The sequence below is a fragment of the Kogia breviceps genome, chromosome 15, assembly GCF_026419965.1.
Source record: "Kogia breviceps isolate mKogBre1 chromosome 15, mKogBre1 haplotype 1, whole genome shotgun sequence".
NCBI classification, from domain to species: Eukaryota; Metazoa; Chordata; class Mammalia; order Artiodactyla; family Physeteridae; genus Kogia; species Kogia breviceps.
The window spans coordinates 75,783,405-75,805,376 of NC_081324.1; the positions used below are offsets into that span (position 1 = coordinate 75,783,405).

Genomic DNA, 21,972 nt, shown 5'->3' on the forward strand with positions numbered 1-21,972 from the left:
CATCACAGTTTAACTACTTGCCCACGGAAGGACATTATGAATAAAGCTGCTATGAACATTTGTGTGCCGCTTCCTTCCTTCCAACAGCTTTACTGAGATGCAATTCATATACCATACAATTCGCCCAAAGTGTACAATTCCACAGCTTTTGGTGTGTTCACAGAGTTCTACAATCATCACCACAGCCATTTTAGAAAATTTCATCAGCCTTCATATCCTTTAGCCGTCACCCCCCAACCCCTTCCCCGCCCTAAACAACTGTTAATTTACTTGCTTTCTCTCTGTATTTGTCTATTCTGGATGTCGCATATAAATAAAATCATATAACATGTGGTCTTTTGTATCTGGCTTCTCTCACTTGACGTTCCCGAGGTTCATCCACGGTGCAGCAGCTATCAGCACTTCACCCCGATTTACGGCAGGACAACATTGCAGTGTATGGACAGACCACACCTGGTTTACCCACTCATCAGTGGTTGGACATGGGTATCGGGTTTTTTTTTTTTTTTTGGCCACGCCGCACGGCTTTTGGGATTTTAGTTCCGCAACCGGGGATTGAACTCAGGCCCTCGGGCGGTGAAAGCGTGGAATCCTCACCACTGGACTGCCAGGGAATTCCCGTGTATCGGTTTCTGTAGCAACACAAATTTCCATTTCTCTGGAATGGATGCCCAAGAGGGCGGCTGCTGGGTCACGTGCTAAGTGCCTGTCTTGTTTGCCCGAAACTGCCCCCACTCTTTTCCAGGGTAGCCGTACCATATTTTGCATTCCCACCAGCAACGCGCGCGGGATCCCGTTTCTCCGCGTCCTCGCCGGCATTCTGTGTTACTCTTCTTTGTTTTCTTTTAGCAATTCTGACAGGATCGCGTATCTGCATGTTCTTCCTCTGAGCAGAAATCTGACTCCCAGTGACGGCTGCTGGGCGTCTCCGCCCTGCAGGCTCCTCTAATCTGCTACAGCCTGGTTAGCTCACACCTCTCCCCTCTAGACCAAGCGACCCCCACATTAAAAGCTGGATCCAAGATGTGGTCACACCACAGGGTGGGGATGGGACCTCTGGGATTTGGACCATGTAAGTCCTTTGAGCTGCATTCTACAGCTGGCTCGTGCGAACCCTGGAGTCCATTCAGAACCCCAGATCTTTTTTTCCCAAATAAATAGAGGTTAGGCAAGGACTCCTGCATTCTGTCTTTGGGACAGTCCCTTAGTGGAAGAATTGATTCCTCCGCATTTTTTTGTTTCTGCCTTGTAGCTGTAATCATCTCCCCAGGTGGGCCCCTCATTTTCTTAGGATGTAGTGATCCCAGAGGCAGAAGCGGGCACTTTGCAATGGGCACAGTACTTAGCTCACAGTGAGCACGTGTTACGTATTTATAGATTGGTCTTGATAAGCATCATATAGACATGGAAAACCACAGGCATATGCCAAGGACTTAACAGATATGAGCTACATGGATACGTGAGAAAAGGCACGTCTCTATCCCTTGAATTTGCCACGGGAACAGTAGCAGAGAAAGGGAGTGACTCGGGGCATGAATCCGACTCTGCCACTTGCTCGGGGTTTTATGGCTGTGCAGCCATCTGCCTCATCAGCGGCTGTTCCCCAGGCTTGTGGGGGAAGAAACCAATGAAATCACGAGCACAAAGGCACTTCAGGCCCCGGCAGGGCCCGCTGGTAAGGGCTGTGCAAACATCCGGAGTACTGTCAACAGTCCTCCCTCTCACGGCAGAGAACACGCCCGTGAGGGATACTGACAGAGCGATGCCGCTGCTACAGCTGACATCCACGCAGCTGACGGGCGGCCCTGAACCGGAGGTGTTGCCGAAACGCCAAACACACGCACACACGTGGACTGATCAACTGAGAAGTGCAACTCTGGCACCACGCTGTGGCCCCTGTTATGTGTGATGCATCGAGGGTGAGGAAAGGGTGGGCGTGCAGAGCGGAGCTGACGCCTCCCTCGGACTGCCCTGACCCCAGCTCATCCAGCTCATTGCTTAGGACCTAAATATAGGGGTCATTCTTGACGCCTGTTGGCATCACAGTCCTCATTAAAGCCATCACAGGATTCTGAAAATGCACCCCGCCCCCGGCACCCATCTGGCACCCCACCTCCACAGCTGACACCTGGTCCAAGCCACGATCACCTCTGGCCCAGGGGACTGCAAAAACCTCCCTTTGGGTCTCTGCACGAGATATTTCACAGATAGAAGTCAGATCCCACCACTCCGTCTGCCCAGAACCTCCAGCTGCTGAGGAATAAAAGCCAAAGACCTGAAGAGCACCGGGCCGAGAGCAGCCGAGGAGGTCTTGAAGAACAAGGACACCACAGAGCAAGCTATTACAAAGCCACAGTAATTAAGACAGTGCGTATTAGCACAAGGGTAGACAAACAGACCCGTGGAACAGATTAGAGAGTCCAGAAACAGACCCTCGCATACACAGTCACCTGATTTATGACAAAATCAATACTGCAGAGCAGAGGGGAAAGAATGGTCTTTGCAATAAATGATGTTGGACCAACTGAATCTCCATGTGGGAAAGAAAAATGTCCCTTGATCTCTACCTCACGCCATACACAGAAATCAATTCCAGATGGATTACGTACCTACCTGTGAAAGGTCAAAGATTTTAGAGGAAAACATAGAAGACTGCGTTCATGAGCTTGGAGGAGGCAAAGATTTCTTAAATAGGACACAAAAGGTTCTAACCAGGAAGCGATAAAATGACAACTTGACAATAATTAAAATTAAGAGACTCAGTTCATCCCAGGACACCACTAAGCTATCCACAGAATGGGAGAGGGAGGGGATGCAATCATATATCCACCAAAGGACTTGAACCCAGAATATATAAAATTATATAAAAAGTAATTAAGAAAATTAATAAGAAAAAAAGACAGTCCAACTTTAAAAAATGGGCAAAAGACTTGAATAGGCATTCTACAAAAGAGTATAGCCAAATCAAGATAAACGTATGAAAACGCATTTGGTTCCCTTAGCCATCAGGGAAGCACAAATTAGTATTACGTGATGATGCCGTTGTATACTCGCCAGACACGCCTAGAAAGAGAAAGACACATACTACCAAGTGCTGGCGAGGACCAGGGGCAACGAGAACACTCAGGGAGGAAGGGCAAACGGACACAACTAATTTGGAAACCTGCTTGGCAATAGTTACTGAAGCTGAAATACTCACACCCCATGACCCAGCAATTCCACTCCTACAGGTACACCCTATAGAAAAGCATGCACATGGCCACCAACAGACATACACAAGAATGTTCCCAGGAGCATGTGTTATTCAAAAAAGACAAAATGCTGCAGACTACACATTCACCGAGTCCAAATGTCCCACTCTGGTGGGGATGCTGACTGACAGTCAGGGAGGCTACGTACACATGGAGGCAAGGAGGCATGTGGGAAATCTCTATACCCTCCTCTCAATTTTGCTGTAAACCTGAAACTGCTTGTGAAAAACAGTCCTACAACAAAACAAACCCAAAAAATCCCCAGCAAAGTCAGAGGAGCAGGGATACCTCTGATGAGAAAAACGAGTCAGAGTGGGAACGTGGTTTGCAGAAATGAACACAGCAATTCTCTGAGCTGAGACCTTATCTTTAGCAGGGTCAGTGGGGCTACAGCTTTACCTGTAATGTTTGTATGTTTCATAAAAGGGGGAAGGAAAAAATACCTTATGTGTGTAATTAAAACTAGAAGACAGGGCTTCCCTGGTGGCGCAGTGGTTGAGAGTCCGCCTGCCGATGCAGGGGACGCGGGTTCGTGCCCCGGTCCGGGAAGATCCCACATGCCGCAGAGCGGCTGGGCCCGTGAGCCATGGCCGCTGAGCCTGCGCGTCCGGAGCCTACGCTCCGCAATGGGGGAGGCCACAACAGTGAGAGGCCCGCGTACCACAAAAAAAAAAAAAAAACTAGAAGACAGAACCAAAACCCCTTAGGGCATGCCCCATCTCCCTGCAGGCCCAGGGTTTAATTTAGTCCAGGGGTCAGCAAACTTTGCCCCATAAAGGGCCAGATAGTATTTTATAACCTTGTGGGTACTCTGGTCTTTGTCATAACTACCCAACTTTGCTGCTGCAGCCTAAAAGCAGCCAGGGACAAGACAATAAATGAGCATATCAGTGGATGCAGTGCCTTCTTTTTAGGGTCGCTCTGCGGGGGTACACTTGGCGGGAGATGAGCGGGGGTGGGGAGGCACCTGGGGACGGCTGCGCCCTCCTTACTCCAGCCCCCTTTCAGAACCTGGCTGAGGGTTTTCTCCGCCACCCCCCACCCCAACCCCCCTTCTAGAATGGTCCAGGCTGGCTCTTCTGAACTGCCCGAGCCTGGTTTTTTTGCAGAGCTTCTTCCTAATGAACGGGAAGTGGCCCCATGTGTCCCGGGCCCCTGCGGAGAGCAGGTTACAGGGCTTGAAGCTTTTGGAAACGTGCTGCTGACAACCAGGAGTTAAACGGGCAGTGACCCTGCCACTGGGCGGGGGACAAGCGGGGAGCGCGTGAGAGGAACTCGGCAGGCAAGCTGTCTTCAGCCCTTCCTCCATGGTCATGGTCACTGCCGAGAGGAAATGAGGCCTGGGATGGACGGACGCTGCCCACAAAGTGGGCACAACAGGTGCACCGGGGACAGGAGATGCAAGCCCAGTAATTAAGGCCTCCAGACACCTGTTGTGAGCTCACCCATTCACACCTCTGGCAGGTGGTTCACACCTCTGAGGAAGGGGGGGAAAAAAACGGCTCAGATGAAAAGCTCTCCATCTGTAGCCTGCAGCCGAAGGCCTAGCCTGCCAGAGATGGCGATGTTTCTGCCAGAGGTTTCCCACCTGACATCCCTGACCTCCGGAGACAGTACCCCAGGGGTGTGGGTGAGGGGGCTCCAGAGTGAGAAAGAGCTGGCTGTGCCACTTCAGAGCTGTGTGACCCTGGGCAAACTCCTTAACCTCTCTGTGTCTCACACGCCCTATCTTTATCAGATTCCATAGGGCAAGGCTTTGCACAGTTAAATCTACGTGGTCAGCAAACATTTACTGAGAACCATCTACGTACCAGGGTCCTGTGGCCACTGCAGCAAACCAGACAGCGTGTCTGGGGGTGGGGGGTGAGGGACATGAAACAGCCACATGGACAGCACTCCAAGGGGAGCTGTGAGGCGGGCTGGGTGGAATGGGAATGGGGGCCGTGGGAGAAGAGGACAGGCCAAGGTACCCTGGCTGGGGGGTCAGGGGTGAGCCAGCGGAAGGGTGAGCTGAAGGCCTCATTTTCAACAGCAAGAATTCCAGTTAACTCTGCTTGCTCTGTGCCAGGAACTGTTCCCAAAACCAATCCTTATAACTGCCTGCTGAGGTTATATGTCATTTGGAGGTCTATGCCCATTTTCCAAGTGAGGAAACAGAGACACAGAGAGGGTAAGTGACTTGCCCAAGGTCACACAGCTAGGAAGTGGTGGAGGTGGGACATGAACTCAGGTGGGCTGGACCCAAGCTGCATGTCCTTATCTGACTGCACTGTAGACTTAAGCTATACCATCATCATCACCTAAGAAGGATGCCTCTGTGCTGTGGCCATTTTTCAAACCGAGGCCAGCCTTTAAGGGGCAGGATCGCTGAATGCGATACATTACTCGGGGCACTTGTAAGTGAAGTCGGAGGAGGGGGAGGGGCCAGAGAGGGGCTGTCTAGTCCCCACATCCGCTGTGATGCTCAGCCAGGAATCATAAACTCTGTGTCTACCAGGCTGGTGGGTAAGAAAGAGTGAAGTGGGCCGGGTGGGAGGTTCAGGAGCAGGTGTGAGCAGCCACTACAAAGAGCAACAGCCAAGGCCGCATAGGAACCCGGGCCTGATGGGAGTCAGATCTTTCGATGTTTTTTCCCAGGTCAGAAACCAGGGCTGGATGTGAAACCCCATGCTTTGCAAATATGGGACACCAACTCGCCCCCACCACCCTGTCCCCAACACCGTGTGGGCCCAAATAAGCTACACCAGGGGCCGCACCGACCCTGCTCGTTTGCAACCTTTGCTGTAAGGAGAGAGGCAGTGAGGAGAGAGGCACTGAATCAACGGCAGCACCTGCTTCTCAGGTGAGCCTTTCGCTGCCTGGGGAGGGAGATTAAGTGGGCGTGACTGTCAATCCCCTCCTGCAGATGAGGAAACTGAGGCTGGCCGACCGCCAAACTACACTCTGGCTCCGAATCTCCTGATCTTTCCATTGGTTTGCGGGCAGGATTGGCTACATAGTTTGCCGGGCCCCTTGTAAAATGAGTGTAAAATGAGAATTGAGGGCCCCTTGTTGGAAAATTAAGAATTTCAAGATGGCGACAGGAGAGCATGAAACCAAGTGTGAGGCCTTGACGGACTACACAGGTCAGATGTTCACGAGGCTGGCCCTGTCTGGAGAACCTCTTTCTTGGAAGATCACTGCCTTCCAGAAACCAGGTGCTTCAAATCAAGGCTGCCCCTGGAGTACAAAAGAAATGGGCAAGCTGAGGGTCCTTCTAGCAACAGCCCCTTGACCTCTCTGTGCCTCAGTTTCCTCATCTAGAAAATGGACACAACAATAGTTCCACCAGGCCGGGCTGTTCTGAAGATACACTGATACCATGAGAGCCCAGGATGTGGTCAGCTCAGTGTCCGAGGCCTCCTAAGTGCTCGCGGGCACTAGCCACCTGGTTCCCAAGGGGTCTTTGCTATCTCAGGGCCGTCACTTGAAACGTGGGTGGGAACGAGACCCTTCCATCAAATGCTTTGGCTCTGCACACACGCGCTTGTGCGTCAGGACGGGAGGCCCTGAATGCAGAGGCTTCCACTGAGCGAATGGACTGAGGCTCCACGGAAGCATCCGAGGGGCCGTTCTCCGAACCATACTTCTGCCCTGGGGTCTTTCAAACCCAGGCTTTCGGATGGAGGTGAGAAAAGAATAAAAAACCAACTTAGCTTAGGGAGGGTGGGAGGGAGGCTCAAGAGGGAGGGAATATGGGGATATACGTATATACATAGAGCTGATTGACTTTGTTACACAGCAGAAACTAACACACCATTGTACAGCAATTATACTCCAATAAAGATGTGAAGCAAAAAACAACTGAGCAAAACAACTTAGCACAGGCATGCACACGCACACACCTACCCCACAGTCAACCCAGAGAGCAGGGGGATGCCCGCTTTCCATCTTTTTTCTTCTGGAATCGATACCGATGTAAGACTGTGGGCGCCGGCCGGGTGAGCCGAGGACCATTCCCATCCTTGCTCTGGCTGTGGGCTGAGGCGTTTGCTCCCAGCATCCACGTGCACCCTTGCGCAGTCTGGGGAACCCCGGTTTGTCCTCCACATGTCCTTTCAGGGCTTGAGGGGGAGCAGCTCGGCCTCGCCCTCTGTTTCACATTCCGTACTGACCCTCTCTGCCCCAGAACCTAGCTGGAGGGGGAGAAGGCTACAGTGGAGGGCGTGGGCAGCTGGGAGGGAGGGAGGTAATTAGGGAAAAGAGGAAAAAAAAAAAAAGGATATGCTGCAGAGCACTTCCAAGGATTCAGCACTATTGTGAGTGACACGGGCTCCGTCTAGAGTCAGACCTGCCCTGGGTTCAAAGCCTGGAGCCGCTGGCTTTGGGCTGTTTAATAACCACAGCTAATGCTGGTTAACTACCCACTCCATACGAGGTGCTGTATTAAGTGCCCCACATGCATAATCTCACTTAATCCTTTTAACGGCCCTTGAGGCAGCCACATGATGAGGGCGCTGGGTGCCAGCCCGAGCCATCTGACGACCCAGTGGGTAGGAATTTGGGCTCTGGAGCCGGTTTCTTCACCGGGAACTGGAGCCGAGGACGACCCCTCCTCGGGGCTGTGATCAGGCAGAGCGCTTCAGCCCCCAGTGCCTGGCACAGAGGTCGCGCCTGAAAAATCTACTTCACGATCATGATAAACGCTAGCATCGTTAATCAAAATTCGTAACACGTTATCACCAATATTATGACTACTATTTTATGCCAGGGGAAATTGAGGCCCAGAAAGGGGGCGGCAGAGACAGAACTGCTGTCTCCTAATCCACTGCTGTGTCTACTCTCTGACTTTTCTAAAGGGCGAGCCTCGAATTGTCCCAGAGGACGATCCCGCAGAGGCACGGATCTGCAGGGCCTCTCGGCACCCATCCGGCTGGGTTTAAGGGGTTGGAGTGTGGTGCAGTGAGGCCCGGGTGGAAGGCTGGTGGCCTCCAGGAAAGGCCCAGGCAAACACCGCCTCGGCTGAGAAACCGCTGCCCCCAGTGCACGGGCAGGGCCCCCAGCGGCCGGGGAGGGCGGGCGAGCTGCTGTCCCCCAGCGGGCTGTCTCGAGAACCAGACCATGCCCTCCCACGGCGCTGCACTCATGCCCTCACACCCTGGGTGTATCACTGTGCGACCGTCACTGTCGCTTTCCTTCCTGGTCCTTCACAAACAGTGAATTCCTTGAGAGAGGAGCCCGTCTCTCCTGAAATGGCTACGTGCCGGGCACCTAGCACAGTGCCTGGTACAAACGACACACGTGTGGGATGGTGGTTCCACTGAAAGGATCACAGCATCCCTCCTCTGCAGCGCTGCTCTGCTGCTTAATAAAAGATACAGCATAGGAAGGCATGTAGCAGAGCCCAACACACACAGTGAGCTGGTGATTTTGATTATGCCTGGTAGGAAAACTCCATGAAAACTGCCTGGCAAAACGGACCGGACTGGTTCCCCTAAACCCTGACATCTTCCCCTGGCTCTGACCTTTGCCGGCCACTGGCTTTGTCTGAAACTGGGTCTGTGCTTTCCTGGCAGACCTTGTCTCCCAGAGAAGGTTCACAGCGACCCCTGCTGCCCGCGCTCGGAACGGCCTCAAACCTCCGGCCAGAACACACAACAAAGCCAGGCTCGAAGCAGGCTCTGCATTTCCAGGGGTTGATGAAAACTACCACCAGAACAATGGCAGGAAGAAGAGACACAACATGCAATGATGTTCGGGGGACACTAATTCCCCATCTTCTCAAAATAAACATAAAACGTGAGATCAGACAAAGCGCTTTTCCCTTCCCGTCGCGGTCGTTTGTTTCCCTGGATAAGTGTCATCCTCAACAGCCCGCGGAACCAAGCGCAACTGTCATTTCGGCAGGATGCCGTTTCCCGATCAACACGTGCTGCTCAGAGCAATCCCGTTTGGATCTGGCAGTTCTTAAATTGGACTCTTTAAAAAGCAGGAGCATGGTTGAAACCAGCGGCCGTGCGAGGCTCGGGATACATACCTTCTCGTGACGGCGACCCACTCCTCTTGACTCGTCTCCCCAGATGCTGGGAGATGGAAAACAGCCTCCTGCAGATGGTGACCCCACCTTACCAGGCTGTTACTACCACGCAGGGGACCCTGGGACCATAGCTAAGACCCCGCTACTAAGACATCGACAGGGTCCCCGTCTCTGCATCAGCTCTGGGCTAATGTCTGTTAATGAATTGTGTGCCAGTGTATGATTTAGAATGGGGGGGAGGACGACAGGGATTTTTAAAGCAGACCCTTCAAGTGGTTCCCCATTCTTTACACCACGGAGCAGGAGCGAAGAGGGTAGATTTCACACAAAGATAATACATACTTTCCAGTCTCCAAAATCTAGGACTTATGTTTTGCAACCACAGCTGACCTGGCAAGATGCTAATTGGTAATCCTAGTCGGGATTTAGCTCTCCTGATCTTCACGCCAGAACTGGACAAATGCAGGTTAAACAAACAGGGTCTAGTACACAGAATCCCAAATGTTCAGCCCTATGCAGGCCACAGAGCTGTAGGACCCCAGAATACTCAGATTGCAGCCGAGCTTCCGTGATCTGCTTGGTTGGGGCCAATGTCATCTGTCTTAGGTTCCGAGAGCTACAAGGGTCTGTTCTCTGGGCCACACAGCACACGCCTGCAGAGTGCCCTGGCTTTATAAACATTTCCCCCTTATGCCCTCTCTCTAAAGACGTTCCATCCAAGGCTTGGGGCTGGGGGGTACCTAACCTATCCGCAAAACCAAACAGTGTAACGTACTGGCACAGGGGTTGCAAACTCGTGGCCCCTGGGTTATATCCGGCCCTCGGGCAGACTTTGTCCCACACACAGTGTTTTTAGAAACTGAGTTAGTTGCCAACTGAAGAATCCAGATTGCTGGTTTCTCTTTCAAAACGCGGGAAGAACCGGTCCTGCGACATCTGTGCCCCTGCCCAGCATCACTGCTGGCCCCCCCCAGGCCGTCAGTTCACACCCAGTCTGCTCTGCCAGCCTGTTTGCTGCCTGGCCCCCAAGAGATCTCCGAGTTTTGGCTCCTGTGCTATAGCAGCTGCTGGTGGACTGCATTATTTAGGAAGGCGATCCTCCCTCATTTCAAAGCAGGCTTTCCACAGACGGCAGTGCAGGCCAGTGCTGCCCAACCCTGGCTGGACATCAGAATCCCCTGGGGCGCTCTGATCCAGACACCAACATCTGGGCTCCACCCCGATCAACCGAATGCAACTTTCTGGGGGTGGAGCCTCAGCAAAGGTGTATTTATAAAAGTCACCAGGTGATTCAGATGGGCAGAGAAGGTAGTGGGCCCCTGGCTTAAACCAAAGGATGACTCGGGCGGCAGGATTTCAGGCAGATCCCGGGCGGAGCGGGGCGTCAGCCGCCTGGGCCCCTGCCCCTCCTGCAGGTCGCTGGTGGGGATAAAGAAGACCGACTGCCCCGTTTGGACGCGTTTCTGCCCAGCGGTCTGGAGAGCAATGTCTGAGATTAAGGGAGACGCATCAAAGGCAGCCGGAAGATGACCTCTGAGCGGCCACCGCGCTGGCCTTCGGCAGACCACTGAGGTCCCGAAGGCTCAGCAGGCTCCCTCCAACGCGACGGCCCCGCGGACCGGACCAGCGCCCCTCACCTGAAGAGCTCGCGGATCTCACGGCTGTCAGCCTGGAAGGGGATGTTCCGCACCAGGATCTTGGAGGTTGTCTGCTTTCGGGGCACTTGCTTCTTCCGAGCGGATGTCAGGGCTGGCCTGGAGGGTCGGTGGAAAGGCTTCAGGTTATTCGGGGCCTCGGCAGCTGCTGCCCTCTGCTGACTCCACCGGGCCCCTCCCCCCACCAGCACCGATGCTCTTGTCCTCTTGTCCTCTGTTCGGGTGAGGGACTCGAGGACTCTGCGCGGACGCGGCCGAGAGGAAAGGGGAAGGAGGCGGGCTCCCCCGGGCGGCACGCAGCCTAATTATCTTCTCCCCCCAGCAGCTGTGGATGTCCAGTCGGAACATCCTACCCTGGGGGGTCTGCCGCCCTTCATCTGAGACGCTCGCGGACTAGCAGGGACTGGAGGAAAGAACTCGGATGGGGGGTGCGGCAGTCTCTCCCTAAACCCAGTCTCCTCTGTCTCTTCTTTGCAGGCGCCCAGAATGACGCCGGCTGGTCCCAAGGTCTCGTTGGAGACGTTTCCTCACGAACCCGAAGTGCAGCATCCAGGGGCCTGGAGCGGTTTCTAACCACGGAGGTGGCTCAGGGCTGTCAGACGAAACTCTCTCCACCTGAGGTTCAAGGCCCTCCCGAACCTGTCCCCCTGCTCTTCCAGGGAAACCCCCCACTCCATGGAAGCAGGGGAGGGTCACAAGCACAGCCATGAGTTGACAATCTGGGTGTGAATGCCCCGTCGGCCACTTAGGACCTGTGTGATCTTGGACAAGTGATTACTTGGCCTCTCAGCTGTATAACAGGCCTAATAAGTGTGCCAACCTCATCGGATTGTTTGAGGATTTAATGAAAGACGTGTCAGAACACTTTGCACTGTGCCTAGCATAGGGGAAGTGTTCCATAAACGGTAGCTGTGATTATGAGGACGGTTAGGACTCACTTCCTTAAAGTCTGCTCCAGGTCACCTTCTCCCTAACTGTCTCCACTAAAATAGCAGCCCACTCCCACTCCCACCCCGGCTCGATTTTCCTGGCACTTATCACTAGCCAAGAGCATATGACATAGTCAGGCATGTTTCTCTTTACGGTCTGTCCTCCAGGGCTGTGCTGTCCAACACGGCAGCCACCAGCTGCACGTGGCTAACAGTTAAATCGATATTAAAACGACACAACATTAAAAATTCAACTCCTCGGTTGCTGGGCTAGCCAGCCTCCAAGATGGTTCCCAATGGTCTCTGCCTCTTGGTATTCATGGCCCTTGTGTACTCCTCTCCTGTTCTGAGACCAGGTCATAAAAGACACTGCCGCTTCCTCCCTATTCTCTCTTGGATCACTCAGTCTGGGGGAAACCAGGTGCCAGGCTGTAAGGACACTTGTGCAAGCCTAGGGAGGGGCCAGCGTGGTGAGGGCCTGTGGCCTCCTGCCAAGAGCTGTGTGAATGTGCCATTCTGCAAGCGAACCCATCAACCCCAGTTGAGCCTTCAGATGAGACCGCAGCCCTGGCCGACGTCTTGACTGCAACCTCGTAAGAGATGCCAAGATGGAACTTCCCAGCTAAGCTGCTCCTGAATTCCTGACCCTCAGCAACTGTGAGATAATACATGTTTGCTGTTTTTAAGCTGTGAAGTTTTGGGATACTTGGTTATGTAGCGTTAGATAACGAACACAGTGGTAGTTGCCACGTTTCAAGAGCTCAAATGCCATGTGTGGCAAGTGGCTACCACGCTGGGCAGTGCAGATGTAGGACATTATAGGATGTTTTCATCATCGCAGAAACTTCTATCAAATAGCGCTGCCCTAGAATGTGAACCCCACGAGGAATCTCCCTCCCCAGCTCCTGGGAAGTGTCTGGTGCCCAGTAGGCTTTCTGTAATTTTTTTTGTTGAATGAAAGAAAGACTAAACGAACACTGCCTAGGAACTGAGAGCCTGCAAGGTGACTTCAGCCTGACTCCCTGGAGTCAGGGGACTGAGAAGAAAGACCAGCACCACTGGCTGAGTGATCACGCGCTGGGCATGTGCTAGATGCTTCACGCACAACCTCCCGTTTCCACATTCTACTTTACGGGCAAGATCACCTGCCCAAGGTCACACAGCCCCTGGATTAGAACCCAAAGCTGCAGGGCACAAAGCTCGGACCCCCGCCCCAACTCTTAATTCGCGGCTCAGGAACCCCTGTTAGCTTCTGGGGGCTCCCACACCACGCCTTCTTCTGGCTAAGGACGCTCAGCATGGAATGGTCTGGGATGGGTGGACACCACCAGAGGTGGCCGAGGCTGGCTTCACAGGTGGGTGGCATTAAAAAACAGAGAGAGAAGGAAGAGACAGCGGCAGCTTCAGGTCAGCTCACTGGCAGCTAATCTGCTCGACGACCACAACAAAAGACCGACTTGCTGAAAACCATCAAATGAGTATCTTAAACCAGCCCAAGGATTGTTAGACGTGGTCACTTCATCACCCGAGGAGGACAGATGGGGCTGACAGTGACGACATTGATAAGGCTGACCCCAGGTGCGCGCGACACGCCGGGCACTGTCCAAAGCACCGCCAGTGTATCAGTTCAATCAGGAGCTGCACGGGTGAAGATGTAAGGGCAAGACTAAAACCCCCAAGAGACGTCCACTACTTTAGGAAACTGGTCCTCGGGTCCAGTGGTCTGTCTCCATCTCTAACATCTACTGAATCTCTTTCAAATTAAGTGGAGGCCGTCTCTGGGCACCGTTGTCCAGCTCCAAGAAAGCAAGCCCCATAATGAGAGACGTCTAGGTTTTCTCACTGCTTCCGGTTCGTCCAAGGCTCCAGCCACTTGCAAGTCTCCCTGGGTTTATTTATAGGGCCAAGATAAGCGGGTTCGGCTTGCTTCTCCCGCCTGTGTTCCTTCTGTTATAATAGATGTGTACTAACGCGTTTACTCCGGGGATTGGCGCGGTCCCAGTTGACCGGGGAAATGGGTATCGGAGCTGGCACGCGGGACACCTCCTTAATTAGGAAGGGGTCTCAGGGTGAGGGGGGGTTGGGTCGGGGAGGATGTTCAAAGACCATGAGACACCCTCCAGGGCAAGGGCCCCAGCACCAGCACAAAAGGGGCGGACTCAATCCAAGGAAGAGGGGGCAGGGGGGACTCACTTGGTGGCTCGTTCTGAGATCCTCACTTCCAGCTTGTGGCCGTCCATGACGTGACCCTGAGGGATGAGACAACACAGCCTGCCCCTCTGTCCTCTTAGAAGCCCTCACCCGTAGCCCCGTCCTTCACCAGAGTGGGCTTCGGCTGAGTGAGGGGAGAGGGAACTTCGAGGGGGCACTGACTGTTCCCAGGAGACAAGCCCGCTGGAGTCAAGGACAGAGAAGGGCTTTTCCTGGAAGTGGTTTCCACTGAGCCCGGGCAGCAGCTGGTGGTTACGGAGACCCAGCCCTCCATGTCCTCTGGAGCCACGAGTGGCCCTTGACCTCTAAGCCATTCAAGGGGCACAGAATTTTCCATTGTTTACAAGCATTTGCAGGCAAAGTAAGCCCCTTTGGTCTGGCTTGCAGAGAGAGAGTTTGGTTTGGATTGTATGCTGTTAAAAAAATATATTCTGAATCACAGCAGAGATGCATCTCAAGCTAGGCTCTTAACACGGGTCCCTTAAGGCAAAACTGGTGTATTAGCAAAATTACCCTTGAAAATCCTTTAAGTCTCCCGTAAGATACAGCACACGTAGCTTCGTATAAACAGTTCTTTGTGGCAATATGCCCGTATGTACCACACAGCGAGGCACAGAACGTAACTCTAATGTGTGCAAGGTAGAATCTGACAGGCTCCTGAATTACACGGAAGAGATGACAGACCACTGGGCGTGCAGAGCTGAAATCCAGTTAAATGAGTACACGGCATCTAATGACAAAAGTTGGATTTCCAGTGTCTCTTGAAAAAACAACAAGCAAAACAAAAAAACAGAGAAGATCTGGTATGGCTGGGGCCCAAGTGCCCGTCAGGCAGTAACTGGCTGAGGCCAAGAAGTGGCTGCCCGTTAGAAGGGGCGCAGGTGCCCAGGTTCTGTTCTGGGTGATGCTGGCCCCGTCGCTAGTTTACAGCTAGCCTGGCCCCATGGGCATGTGAGGTGGAGAGCAGAGAGCCTTTCCAAGTGAGAGCAGAGGCCCCAGAGGCCATACCTCCCCATCACCCCATCCAAACCCAATCCAGCCCTCCCTGGAGTTGCTCTGGGCCAAGGGGAGGGTCATCAAAATTCTACAAAAACGATCATATCGGCTAAGTGCCCAGTTACATTTCCTATAATCCCCAAGGACTTTCGCTTGACTAGCAAGCTCTACTGGGACAGACTCCACCACCTGGAGGGTCCCTATAAAGCCAGGCTTCACAGGGAGGTGGGCCGCCGGTGTGGGTGCCCTTTTCACCTGGCACCCAGCCCAGCTGTGCAGGCCCAAGCACACGTCTCAGAGAGAATGGGAGCCGGGAAGGCGTGCAGCCTGCTACGCGCTCGCTTGTAAACCTGGCCCTGGTCAACCCCACCTTATGCTGCCACTGCCCGGATGGCCTATACAGACACGTGACATCCTGAATAGGGTTTAAAAGGGATCCTGGACCCCCTGGAGCAAGCGGGCCTCCAGAAAGAAAGAGGCTCGTGAGAAAGCACTGTTCCTTGTCCCCTTCCTGCCACCCAAGGGCCTGGGGACGTGGGGTGTCAGGGAAGGTGCTGAGGACACTGTCTTAAGCTGAGGCCTGGCCCACTTTGGGGCTCTGTTCTGCTCCCTGTAACCTCAGCTCCCTTCCTGCCATCCAGGGCTCTGAGCTGTCCCTGCACTTCGACCTAGCAGGAGGGCATCACTCCTTTCTCAGTAGGACCTAAGTCTGTGTCCCAAACACCTCTGCGTTCAGCCCCCTTCTCCCCACTTTCACTGCGTCCACCCTGACCTGTGCCTGGAGGACTCAACGGTCTCCAACCTGCCCTCCAGTAATGCACCCTCCACACAGCAGCTGGAGAGGCTGTTCTGCAGCGGAAATCAGATCCTTCCCCAAAGTGCTCCAAGCCCTCTGATGGGGTCGCACTGCCTCTATGTTGAATTCCACAGTCCATAAAAGGTCTGCAAGATCCAGCTCCACATACCCCCACCCTGTACCCTGTCCCTGCCACACCGGCCCCTTTCTGCTCCTCGAACATAGTAAGCTCACTCCCGCCTCGGAGTGCCTACCCCAGACCCTATGCACGTGTTGTTCCGAGATCCCTGTGCAGCTGACTCCTTCTTGTCAATGAGGTGTCAGCTCAACTGTCACGTCCTCAGAGAGGGCCTCTCCTGACCACGCGATCTAAAGTAGCCTTCCCCTCACCACAGTGTCTGCTTTATCTGCATCCGAGCACTTCTCATGACCTGGTCTTGGCGAATTCCTTCAGAGGTCTGCTTCCCCCATCTCCCTGAGGTCTGGCACAAACCAGGCTCTGGATCAAGAGTTGCAGACTGAAGGAATGCCTTGCAGTGACCGCGCGGGGCTGAGGGAGGCTCAGGGCCGTGGGCCGCAGTGCCCTAGGGAACTGGAGAAAGCAACGGGCCTGGGAAGATGTGGACCGACCTGCACTCCCACTCAATTCCAGAAGGCTGACGGGACACCGCACCACCTGCCTCGTGCCCCCGAGGACCTCGGCTGAGAATCCCCACTTACCTGGAACTGTTTGAGAGCTTTCTGGGCCTGCTCCGGTTTCCTGTATTCCACAAATCCAAACCCCATGGACAGCAGCGCTCCTGAAAGACAAGAGAGGTGGGAATCGTACCGGGGCGCCAGGCAGGGAGGGAAACCAAGAAGGTGCACCAGACCAAGTTCAAGGGCTCCAAGGGGCCCCCGGACGGCCCCTCGACATTCTCATTTCTTCATACCCCCTTTGTTCCCCCAAAGATCCCAGCTCCCGGCTGGCCATTTATTACCAGTCGTCTTGAAGAATCAGCCAACGAGGTTATATAGCCACCACCTGAGGCCCAGTTGACTATTAATTAACAGATGATCGACGTGATAATTAACTTCATAATAGAATTCCGCCTTTGGGAGGGAGGGATGACCATCTCCACGACAAGCGGCCAAACCTCTACCCGGGCAGTCCCCTGCTTCCATACGTAACGCATAATACGAACACGTGCATCAAAGTCAAGCACGCCAAAGGCTTACTCTTTACAAAGTATTTCTGACCACCCAGTTACACCTGGTTCCTGGGTTTCAGACAGAACGTTGGGACCGGGAGGTTGTGACCACCTCATTAGAACTCCTCTGGTTTCCTATTGCTGGGTCGTGAGTAGCACGAGTTCAAATAGCCAGGGGTATCTCCAAAATTTATAGAGAAGTTTGCTTCCTGAATGTAAGTACGTATAACTGCGGGCACACCAGAATAAGGTCTCTAAGTACACTTTGCTCTTTGACACAAAACGTGATGCATGCCTCCGCCCCCGCGGTTCATGCTGACTTACTACTTTTACTCTCTATTTTTTTCACAGTTGAACTCAAACAGGGTCGGCTCAAGGCTCATGGGCCCAAATGAGGCGCGGAGTTCACCACTGTTGACCCAGCAGTCCTCATCGTTGTCTGTATTGTTTGTGAGGCTGTGCCCCTGCTTGTTTGCGTTTCTACTCACAACTACGTGTTATAAAACGAGGGCCCAAAGCAGGAAGAACTTCCACAAACAGCCCAGACCTGGCTCTGCGGGCGACAGGAAGGAGGTTCAAACAGAACTGCTGGCTGGTGGGTAGCGCCACCCCGTGGTGACTTTCAGTTATTTGTTTTCCAGTGGATACGTGAAAACTCTGTTCTGAGGGCCAAGGCTGGAGGGTCTGTGCCCACAGGATATTTTAAAAGCTCATTAACATGGTGTTAAAGGCAACTACAGAGAGTCAAGTTCACTGCCGACTCACTGACGCTGTGCAGATCCACCCTGCCCTTCTCCTGCCCTGGAACGCTGATGTCCATAGACAGCACGACTTGGGCTCGCCGGCCTTCTGGTTTCCTGCTCGGTTTACCCAATGGGAAGCTCCGATTTGACATAGGCGGGTGGAGGAGGGAGAGTTGGGGCCCCGGTTCTTTCCACACACCCCATCGCCTCCCCGCTTTGGCGTGGTTCTGGCAGCGCCAGTGTCCAACCTACACCCTTGGCTCTGCTGGTGGCCCTTCTTCTGTGGCTCTGGTCCCACCACTCCCTCCCCACAGCCTCTGGGCTCCGCAGGGGAGGGGCGTTCTCCCACATGATCCACTGCCTCGACATTCCCCTGTGGGTCCCCTCAGCCCAGCCCACACCTGGGCACTTGGCCCCTTCACTACAAACATCTCCTTGACAACCCCAGCTGAGCGTGCTTTCTGGTTCCTGCTGAGACCCTCGCTGATAACAGACACCGTCTAGATTTCCCCCAAGCTGAGGCGGATGAGCCCCAGAGAGCAGGGCTCTCAAATACAGGCTCTTAAAAAAGACAGTGTAGCTTTCAAGAGCTGCTCACGACACTGAAAGATCAGATAACTGTTCTAAAGCATGTTGAAGAGTGCGCCCGAGGGCCGAGAGGCAGGCTCCACAGAGCGTCCGATCGCAGAGAGGGGCACGGTGACACTACAAGCTGCAGGGCCAGCCCTGGGTGGAGCTGGCGACCCCTCTGCCAGCCTGTCTCACCACCCCCCCAGACTTCAGGGGTCACCTGTTTTCCTGAACCCCGTCCCCAGCACCCCCAAACTGAGCCTTCGTGTCACTCACTCGGTGCTTAGCTGCCTTTCCCTGTAGCCCAAACTACATCTGCGGTTCCTGGTGAACAGGGATGTTATGGTTGGAACTGTGCCCGGCCCCTCAGTGTGTGTTAAGGTCCCAACACTCACAGCTCAGAATGTGACCGTATTTGGAGACAGATCCTTTACAGAGGTAATCAAGGTGAAAATGAGGTCATGAGGTTAAGCGCTAATCCAGTACGATCGGTATCCTTATAAAAAAGAAAAGGGGTGGTGGTGAACTCTGAACACAGGACAGGCGTACACAGGAGAATGCCACGTGAACATGAAGACAATCACTTACAGGCCAAGGAGAGAGGCTGGAACAGATCCTTCCCTCACAAGCACTCAGAACGAACCAACCCTGCCCACACCTTGATCCTGGACTTCTGGCTCCCAGAACTGTGGGGTAATCAGCTTCTGCGGTGGAAGCCACCTAGTTTGTGGTGCTTTATCTTGGCACCCCTGGCAAACGAATACAAGGAACTCCCCAAATTCTATGCCACCCGTCTGCTTCAGACACTCCAAGGCTCCTCTGGCAAAAAGCCCAGACTCCTGTGCCCGGCAGAAAGCCATTCTGTGATCCGGAAGCAGCCTACCCTTCTAGGTGCATCTTCTGCCTCTTCAATACATTCCCGACCTGCTACCACACCCTCTCCCGCCTCCGTCACCCACCCCGCTCCCACCAGCTGACTGCTCTGCCTCCCTATCCTCCAAGTCGTGGTCTGACGTGGAGACCCCTGGCCTGGGCTTCTGTCCAGCCAGGGCCCCCTCTACCAGACCCCTTGTTGCTCTGTGCTGTAACCACTAGCTCATTTAGTCTCTCAGGACACAGCCATGAGCCGGCCCATGTGGCATCCCTACAAACCCTGCCAGATTGAAGGGATGGGGACCGCACAGCTGTGAGAAAGCAAGGAACAATGGCCTGTCTATCACCTGCAGGAAGCCAGGGCTGGAGAAGAAACAGAGAGACGCCGAGGGACTCAGGGCAGCGCCTGAGGCTGACAGGAGAGACGAGGGTGGGGTGTGCGTGGCCCAGGCACCCGGGGGCCAGTGAGGCGCGTGGCTGATGACTCAGTGGCGGGCTCCGGATGTTCTACATCTGGGTCATTTCTCTTGGGAAGGAAGAGGGAAAGCCCAGGACGGGTCTGTTCTTGCTCTTCCCTGGGAGACTTCCAGAGCGGAGACGCTGGCGGCAGGGAGAGGCTTCCGCACGGAACAGGGCCAACCCTGCCAGCCCTCTGATCGCACTGCTCTGAAACCACCCGACGGTCCAGGGCGGCAAAGGGTCTAGATTCAGAAGAATCCGACGCGCATGGCTGCTCCCACCGGAAACCAGGAGTCTCCGGGGACCCAGAAAGAAGGACCATTTTAGACGAGCCAAGCGAGAGAGTGCGGGGCTGCCAATGCTTCAGAATGAAAGCAGGCCCTCAGAATAAGCAAGAGAGAGGTACCCTTACCCCTACCCAGAGCGACACTGTTTCTTTCAGAATTGGTCCTTTCTGACCAAGACCTCCTGTGAAATACCTGCTTTGTTCTTCTTCTTGGAAATGGAGCAGCTCTTCACCACACCCGCTTTGGAAAACACCTGGAAGAAAATGTTGACATGTATTATCAGAATTTCTGGGCTAATCCCACAACCTGGTGTAGGCGTGTCTTCAAAGACAGAGGGGACCAGGCAGCTGCAGGCATGGAGCAGGCAAGAGTAAGAACACAGCTAAGGCCTGGATGGCTTCCGTGGCCGGGCCCAGGCCCTCTGCCTGCAGGGACTCATCCAGCCCCTGCACTGCTTCTACCAGGTAGGTGTTACTACCCACATTTTTCAGGTGACAAAACTGAGGCTCCAAGGGGTTGGAGATGCACTCAGGGTCACAGAGCTGGGAAGCCCCGGAGCTGAGATTTGGATCCAGGCACCAGAGCCCAGGTTCTCAATACCATGCAGGTGGGGTTCCTGGTCAGACACTAGGCTCCCCAAATTTGCCCTAATATCATCTCGGGGGTCCCCAAAATATCTGGAGGCACTGGATCATGGCCTCCTTTAAGTAGCTTGAACGGTCCCTCAGGGTTCCCCGTAAGGGCCGCTGGGCTGGGTCCTGGCTCCCAGTGTCCGAGAAGGACCTGGGACACTGAACAGTCCAGGGAATCACCGAGGGTCACGCGGTGGGGAAGCTGGGCCTACATTTAGAAGCTTGGAGTCCACCGACCCCAGTCCTGACCCTCTCACTGCCCCTGCACCTAACGCCAATTCATGTTCAAAACTCTCAAAAATCACATTCTGCTCTATTTTTCCCTTTACTTTTTTTTGACTCTCTTGCTAGAATTTGAGAACTGACCAGTGCGAACGCCTGTCCTTCTGGTCCACTGTGGTGTCTTCCACAGCACACGCAGGGCCCAGGGAGAGGCTGTGCGGGTCACTGTTCACCGACAGAGGGGAGGGGAAGCAAAGGGGAGGGGGATCCGGAGCAGCAAACAAGAACCGCCTGCAGCTCACATTCACTGACTCTTACTCCGACTGTCAAACACTGTGCTTGAATTATCTCATTCATTCTAATCAGATCTTCCAAACAGCTCCACAGAAGATTCTATTAACACCCCCTTTTTACAGATGGGAAAACCGAGGCACAGAAAGGCTAAAGGACCAGCCCAGGGTCACACTGTTAGTAAGGAGAGAGGCTGGGACCCAAGTCCAGGCAGACTGACCCTTAAGCACAACTCTCCACTCGGGATGCTGCTAACAGGAGCCCTGCGAGCTGGACGCTGCTCCCACAGTGCCTCGAACGGGCTGTGTGACCCTAGGTCAGTGAACCGACCTCTCTGAACCTCAGTCTCCACATCTGTAATATGAAGAACCTGGACTAGATCATTTTGGCTGTACCTTCCAGCTCCAGAGTTCTTTAACTCCAAGGATGCTCTTAGGCTGAAGCTTGGGCACATCCTCCAGGAAAAAAATGGTTCCCGTTGACGACATCCCCATACCAGATACAGGGGGGCCAGCACAGCAGAAATAAAAAACAAACCCTCTGCAAGCTGGCTTGACCTCTTCAAAGCTGTCTAGCCTTTGGACACTACTAGTGTGTGCCTGTTTGTAAAAGCAAACTCAAACCAGACCAAAACGGATTCAGGAAGTAGCCCAGGAAAAGTCCAAGGGTGGGTTTCCCATTGCCCCAGAGGGCGAACCTCTGCCCTTAAAATGCTGCTGCTTTTGCCAGGCACCTCTGCTGCCTTGGTGGCTTTTCTAACTGGCAAGTGACAGTCACATCAGAGATTTAGCCAGAGGGTCCCAGGGCGCAGGCTCTGACCTCCCGCTTCACCTTGACACCCTGGGCTTTCC

General features: G+C 53.9%; 1 protein-coding gene across 2 annotated transcripts in view; it reads right to left on the reverse strand.

Annotated features, from left to right (window-relative positions):
• Positions 1-21,972, reverse strand: part of RBM19 (RNA binding motif protein 19) — a 124,755-nt gene that overhangs the window by 70,967 nt on the left and 31,816 nt on the right. For both annotated transcript variants that reach the window (XM_067014262.1, XM_067014261.1), the window contains exons 18-21: positions 20,169-20,229; positions 16,575-16,654; positions 14,045-14,100; positions 10,905-11,021 (exon numbers count right to left, since the gene is read on the reverse strand). In XM_067014262.1, coding sequence (XP_066870363.1) covers positions 10,905-11,021; positions 14,045-14,100; positions 16,575-16,654; positions 20,169-20,229 — 314 coding nt within the window. The remainder of the gene's footprint in view (positions 1-10,904; positions 11,022-14,044; positions 14,101-16,574; positions 16,655-20,168; positions 20,230-21,972) is intronic.